The 7442-nt window shown below is 48.9% G+C and overlaps 1 protein-coding gene across 21 annotated transcripts in view; it reads right to left on the reverse strand.

Annotated features, from left to right (window-relative positions):
• The window catches only part of LOC118375984 (zinc finger protein ZFMSA12A-like), a 28560-nt gene that overhangs the window by 20211 nt on the left and 907 nt on the right, over positions 1-7442 (reverse strand). For 20 of the 21 annotated variants that reach the window (XM_052509527.1, XM_052509538.1, XM_052509547.1 and 17 more), the window contains exons 1-6: positions 7263-7442; positions 3336-3538; positions 2884-2976; positions 2593-2688; positions 1918-2028; positions 1609-1738 (exon numbers count right to left, since the gene is read on the reverse strand). In XM_052509527.1, coding sequence (XP_052365487.1) covers positions 1609-1738; positions 1918-2028; positions 2593-2688; positions 2884-2976; positions 3336-3538; positions 7263-7266 — 637 coding nt within the window. In that variant the 5' untranslated portion in view covers positions 7267-7442. The remainder of the gene's footprint in view (positions 1-1608; positions 1739-1917; positions 2029-2592; positions 2689-2883; positions 2977-3335; positions 3539-7262) is intronic. The other variant, XM_052509528.1, reaches the window with a different exon arrangement.

Below are 7442 nucleotides of genomic sequence, written 5' to 3' on the forward strand. Positions count from 1 at the left end.
GTGTACCGGGTGGGGGATGTGTACCGGGTGGGGGATGTGTACCGGGTGGGGGATGTGTACCGGGTGGGGGATGTGTACCGGGTGGGGGTGTACCAGATGGGGGTGTGTACCGGGTGGGGGATGTGTACCGGGTGGGGGATTCCCTCCATCAAAGGTGTCAAACTACTCCATGGTGGGCCTGGTCCCTCCCTACTCGATTGGTAAGGGGATGATTAGCCAACCTCGGGTGGGGTGTCATTGACACAAACTGAAAGGAAATAACAAAGGGGGATGTGTCCATGGTGGGGGACCCCTTCCCTGAGAACACTACCAGAGGCGGGGTGTGTAGCCATTTGGGTCAGGAGTGTGTACCGGCTCTTGGGCAGTGTTTCCCGGGCACTGTGGGTTCTGTAGCAGGGACTTCAGATCCTCTGGGTGGGGGATGCACATGAAGTCCTCCAGGACAGATGGGGCACCACTGATCAACAGGGTGGGGGATGTGAGACCGGGGTGGGTTATTGTGATGACAAGGATTTACATAAATGCAATTTTCCTTATATGGGAACCCAGTTTACTGTTCAGAACTAGTAGCTATTGTTTCTCTATCTTACTGTGGTTCTGGGGGTGTCTGTACCTGTTTGAAGTCAGGGGGAGCAGCTCCTCCAGTCTGGCAGCAAATGGGGATGTGTCAAACCGGGCAGGGGGATATTGTACAAGAGAGGGTACAGCCTGTTACAATAGTCTAAAACTGGGTACGGGGATTTAGGTTAACACTAAACGGGTGGGATCTGATTATGTGCAGTGCATCGGGTGGGGGATCTGTATCGGGTGGGGGATTTTACCGGGTGGTTCCCTGTGTCCGGGTAGGCTCTATGTACCTTGGGTGTTCCCTCCTATCGGGTCTTCCACTAGGCTCTATCTTACGGGTGAAGGGGATCCCTCCTATCTGGGTCTTCCACTAGGGGATCTTACCTTGAAGGGGTGTCCCCTCCTATCTGGGTCTTGAGGTGTATCATACCTTGAAGGTGGGGTCCTATCTGGGTGGGGGGTATCTTACCTTGGGTGGGGTTGTCCTATCTGGGTCTTGGAGGCTCTATCTTACCTTGAAGCAGTGTTCTGGGTCTCTGGGTCTTCCACCAGGTGGGGATGTGTTCCGGGTGGGGGATCTTACCGGTGCTATCTGGGGGCTCTATCCTACCTTGGCAGTGGGGTCTCTGGGTCTTCCACTAGGCTCTATCTTACCTTGGGGAAGTGTTCTGGGTATCTGGGGGCTCTATCTTACCTTGAAGGTTCCCTCCTATCTGGGTGAAGGGGGTGTACCGGGTGGGGTATCTGTGTACCTAATATCTTACCTTGGAAGTTCCCTCCTATCTGGGTGTCAAACTACTCCATGGTGGGCCCGGTCTTCCACTCCTCCCTCCCTACTCGATTGACCTATTAAGGTCACTGATTAGCCAACCTCACCTGCATGTCAAAATTCATTGGACACAAACTGAAAGGAAATAACAAAGACCAGCACAGTCAGCCCTCCATGGAATGAGTTTGACACCCCTTCCCTAGAGAGAACACTACTTTTAAGCAGAGGCGCTAAGGGAAGAGAGCCATTTGGAACTCAGACAAGAGACTTACCGCTCTTGGGCAGCTTGAGTTTCCCGTGGCACTGTGGGTTCTGTAGCAGGGACTTCAGATCCTCTGCATGGGAGGCACTGCACATGAAGTCCTCCAGGACAGATGGGGCACCACTGATCAACAGAGCAGTCTAGAGACAGCAGAGACAACGGTGGTGAAAATGACAGTTATTGTGATGACAAGGATTTACATAAATGCAATTTTCCTTATATGTTTTACCTTCGTGAACCCAGTTTACTGTTCAGAACTAGAAATAGCTATTGTTTCTCTATCTTACTGTGGTTCTGGGTCAGCTCGGTGTGTCTGTACCTGTTTGAAGTCAGGGACAGGCAGCAGCTCCTCCAGTCTGGACAGCAAATGACACACCAGAGTCTGCAGCGCCGAGTCAAAGCTCGGTCCATACTCCACGGGGAACACAACCTATTGTACAAGAGAGACGTACAGCCTGTTACAATAGTCTAAAACTGCATACGCCCTTGTATTTAGGTTAACACTAAACATGAGGTCAACTTGATCTGATTATGTGCAGTGCATCAGTTGGGGATCTGTATCGGTGTGACTTGGAGAAGCATTTTACCTTGAAGAAGTGTTCCCTCCTATCTGGGTCTTCCACTAGGCTCTATCTTACCTTGAAGAAGTGTTCCCTCCTATCTGGGTCTTCCACTAGGCTCTATCTTACCTTGAAGAAGTGTTCTGGGTATCTGGGTCTTCCACTAGGCTCTATCTTACCTTGAAGAAGTGTTCCCTCCTATCTGGGTCTTCCACTAGGCTCTATCTTACCTTGAAGAAGTGTTCCCTCCTATCTGGGTCTTCCACTAGGCTCTATCTTACCTTGAAGAAGTGTTCCCTCCTATCTGGGTCTTCCACTAGGCTCTATCTTACCTTGAAGAAGTGTTCCCTCCTATCTGGGTCTTCCACTAGGCTCTATCTTACCTTGAAGAAGTGTTCCCTCCTATCTGGGTCTTCCACTAGGCTCTATCTTACCTTGAAGAAGTGTTCCCTCCTATCTGGGTCTTCCACTAGGCTCTGGATCAGCTTCAGGAAGTTGGATTCAGCAAATTCAATCGCGGCATCGTTTGACTGCAACACATAAGAGTCCAGACAAACAAGCTGCACAGTGGCGGTTTCTAGGACACAGACTGACCCTCGTCCTGGAGAATCTCCTTTGAAAGTGCTTTTTAGGCTTAGTCTGTGTCAGGGAAACCGGCCCGTACTGCTTACTTTTTAAGAGAGCAGGCTTGTCAGAATTACGCACCAGTTGATTAAAAGACTCACCTGTTTGAGACCAGATGCTGTGATTCTATCCAGGTGGGTTTGAACAGCCTTGAGGTCATCAGGATGTCCAGACCCTAATAGCTGTAGACTCACCTGAGACAAGAACCAAACAGTTACCAACTGTTACATGAATTCAACCCATATGTAGCCTCCAATCACACAACCTTAATAAACCATAAGTGATACTAGCAAGAGCAGTGGGTATTTCTTCTACCCCCATACACCCGCAACAAGCAAACTTATATGTGCGACCTCCTATTTTTAGCCTCCAATCACAAAGAGAACCTTCCAGGTGATTGGCCTGAGCAAACTGCTAATCTGGACCCCAGATTGAATTTGACTGAGTTTGTTATTTAGGGTGCAAGCTCAGTGATTCTGCACTGAGCCTTGCTGAAACCTAGACTCTCGAAACAGGCTGAGAATCTCTTACAATCTATCAGGGAGTCTCTTACCCGTCCTCTGAGTGCCAGGGTCAGCAGCCACCTCTGTCTGTTGGACAGGAGATCTGGAACCGCCTCTGTGACCATGGAAACAAACTCCTCCAATTTCCCATACTGACTTATGTTGCCCAGGCGCACCACCTGCCACATGAGTGCTGACATCATCCGGAGAGGAGGGACCAGGACACCCAGGGAGAGCAGAGGAAATGGGGGTTCTGCCAGGAGGGGGAAAGAGATGAGAGAGGGAGGAGGTTGGGTCACAATTAGAGGTCATCCGATTATGATTTTTCAAAGGCGATAACGATTATTGGAGAACAAAAAAAAGCAGATACCGATTAATCGGCCGATTGTTTTCTATATATATATTTGTAATAATGACAATTACAACAATACTGAATGAACACTTATTTTAACTTAATATAATACATCAATAAAATCAATTTAGCCTCAAGTAAATAATGAAACATGTTCAATTTGGTTTAAATTATGCAAAAACAAAGTGTTGGAGAAGAAAGTACAAGTGCATATGTGCTATTCCATTCCGTATTTTATCTAACTGGTGGCATCCCTAAGTCTAAATATTGTTGTTTCATTATACAACCTTCAATGTTATGCCATAATTATGTACAATTCTGGCAAATGAATTATGGTCTTTATTAGGACGAAATGGTCTTCACACAGTTCACAACGAGCCAGACGGCCCAAACTGCTGCATTTACCCTGACTCTGCTGGCACAGAATGTAAGAGAAGTGACACAATTTCCCCAGTTAAAAGAAATTTGCGTTAACAGGCAATATTAACTAAATATGCAGGTTTAAAAATATATACTTGTGTATTGATTTTAAGAAAGGCATTGATGGTTATGGTTAGGTACACATTGGTGCAACTTTTTTCACGAATGCGCTTGTTAAATCATCACCATCACCCGTTTGGCGAAGTCGAAGTAGGCCGTGATTCGATGGTAAATTAACAGGCACCGCATCGATTATGTGCAACGCAGGACAAGCTACATAAACTGGTAATATCATCAACCATGTGTAGTTATAACTAGTGATTATGATTGATTGATTTTTATAAGATACGTTTAATGCTAGCTAGCAACTCACCTTGGCTCCTTGCTGCACTCTCGTACGCAGTTTCCTCGTGGAGTGCAATGTAATCGGCCATAATCGGTTTCCAAAAATGCTGATTACCGATTGTTATGAAAACTTGAAATCGGCCCTAATTAATCAGCAATTCCGATTAATCGGGCGACCTCTAGTTGATGCTCATCTTTTCACATTGGCACCCCAAAGCCTGCTGGGAGCATAGCCAATTGACAAATGCATCAATTGTTTGATTCTAAACTATTTGCAAAAATGTGACAGGATGACGTTTTCCTATGATATCATGTTGGCAGAACATACTGTAGCGACGTTTCCCTATGATATCATGTTGGCAGAACATACTGTAGCGACATTTTCCTATGATATCATGTTGGCAGAACATACTGTAGCGACGTTTTCCTATGATATCATGTTGGCAGAACATACTGTAGCGACATTTTCCTATGATATCATGTTGGCAGAACATACTGTAGCGACGTTTTCCTATGATATCATGTTGGCAGAACATACTGTAGCTACGTTTTCCTATGATATCATGTAGCGACAGTATGTTCTGCCAACATGATATCATAGGAAAACGTCATCCTGTCACATTTTATACGCGTTTATAAACACGGATAAATCGTTACCACTGTTGTTCAATGGAATATGCACGTTGCTGCTAACCGAAACCCTTTTGTCTTGAACAACACACATGTAGTTTGGCTACTGTAGCTAGCGAGAAGGGTGAAATTGCAGCCAATAATTGGAGGCGTTCCTGCATGTGGGCATTCCTGCAACTGCAGGAACACCTCTCTATTCTTCGATTGGTCCATTTTTAAGCTAGGGCTCCGGTACAGAGGTGATGGCGCTCCAGTACAGAAGGAGGCAGTAATGTACCATAGCGTTGGATGCCAACAGACCCCACAGAAGAAGAAGAGGCGGGTGCGACAATGGTAGCTAACTAGCTAGAACAGTGTACTTCGCCCCGGCCCGCTGAGTACCGGAGTCCTCCTAGCTAGGACAGTGTACTTCGCCCCGGCCCGCTGAGTACCGGAGTCCTCCTAGCTAGGACAGTGTACTTCGCCCCCGCCCGCTGAGTACCGGAGTCCTCCTCGCTAGGATAGTGTACTTCTCCCCCGCCCACTGAGTACCGGAGTCCTCCTAGCTAGGACAGTGTACTTCGCCCCCGCCCGCTGAGTACCGGAGTCCTCCTAGCTAGGACAGTGTACTCCGCCCCGGCCCGCTGAGTACCGGAGTCCTCCTAGCTAGGACAGTGTACTCCGCCCCGGCCCGCTGAGTACCGGAGTCCTCCTAGCTAGGACAGTGTACTTCGCCCCGGCCCGCTGAGTACCGGAGTCCTCCTAGCTAGGACAGTGTACTTCGCCCCCGCCCGCTGAGTACCGGAGTCCTCCTAGCTAGGACAGTGTACTTCGCCCCCGCCCGCTGAGTACCGGAGTCCTCCTAGCTAGGACAGTGTACTTCGCCCCCGCCCGCTGAGTACCGGAGTCCTCCTAGCTAGGACAGTGTACTTCGCCCCCGCCCGCTGAGTACCGGAGTCCCCCCAGTGTCGCCCCCGCCCGCTGAGTACCGGAGTCCTCCTAGCTAGCTAAGCCCCCAGTCCTAGCTAGGACAGTTCGCCCCGGCCCGCTGAGTACCGGAGTCCTCCTAGCTAGGACAGTGTACTTCGCCCCCGCCCGCTGAGTACCGGAGTCCTCCTAGCTAGGACAGTGTACTTCGCCCCCGCCCGCTGAGTACCGGAGTCCTCCTAGCTAGGACAGTGTACTTCGCCCCCGCCCGCTGAGTACCGGAGTCCTCCTAGCTAGGACAGTGTACTTCGCCCCCGCCCGCTGAGTACCGGAGTCCTCCTAGCTAGGACAGTGTACTTCGCCCCCGCCCGCTGAGTACCGGAGTCCTCCTAGCTAGGACAGTGTACTTCGCCCCCGCCTGCTGAGTACCGGAGTCCTCCTAGCTAGGACTGTGTACTTCGCACCCGCCCGCTGAGTACCGGAGTCCTCCTAGCTAGGACAGTGTACTTCGCCCCCGCCCGCTGAGTGCCGGAGTCCTCCTAGCTAGGACAGTGTACTTCGCCCCCGCCCGCTGAGTACCGGAGTCCTCCTAGCTAGGACAGTGTACTCCGCCCCGGCCCGCTGAGTACCGGAGTCCTCCTTGCTAGGAAAGTGTGTGTGTGTGGGGGGGGCAGTAATCATGCAGGAACGCCCAAATTGTTGGCAGTAATCACACACTATTGTCACAGTTAGAACAATGAGGCAGATATTTCACTGGATGTACAAATGTAAAGCGTCCTGTTGGCGTTTCCACTCACTACCAAATATGGTTCTGAGAGGAAGCCCAGTGCCTGGCAGTAGGAAACGATGAAGCGAGATTAATTATGGCCAACATTCTGCTAATTTTCTCATCGATAAAAAATGTGGATCTCCATACAGTTTTGTGTTTCCAAAACTAAAATCTGTAACAAACTGATTTTTTGTAGACTTTACCCTTAGCTTTGCCAAAGTTTCAAAAAAATCTATATTTCCAAGGAGCGCAAGGACGAATTGAGTTACCGCACATGCGCACTTCACAGCGTAGGCGTTCCCTAACGGAAATATACAAATAAATGCTAGAATGCACCAATCGGATGTCAGTAGCTCGTCCTTGGCTCAGCCCACCTCCTTGCTTGTCCTGCCCATTATGATAAGTTTGCTCCCATTGGAAACAACAGGCTCTGGTCTATCTTGGGTTAGTTATAAAACCTATTGTAGCTCGCTAACACAAGCCTTGGCTTGAGGGCCGAAGCAACTGATAGTTACCAAAAAAAACTATGCAATGTGTACATCAGCTAATACATACCCATATTTCACCTCCAAATAACTTATTGCTTCGGATTTTTATGAAGAGAAAGGGAAGGAATGACTTATCCAAGAAATATACTAGCCAGTTAGCTATCCTAGCAGGCAAAGAAAACACCTTTTCGGCTTCTTCTTCATCGTCGGCGAAGAACGCGTACTTCCGTAAACGGTCCTGCTGCTT

The sequence above is a fragment of the Oncorhynchus keta genome, unplaced genomic scaffold (assembly GCF_023373465.1).
Source record: "Oncorhynchus keta strain PuntledgeMale-10-30-2019 unplaced genomic scaffold, Oket_V2 Un_contig_4700_pilon_pilon, whole genome shotgun sequence".
In the NCBI taxonomy this organism is placed as follows: Eukaryota; Metazoa; Chordata; class Actinopteri; order Salmoniformes; family Salmonidae; genus Oncorhynchus; species Oncorhynchus keta.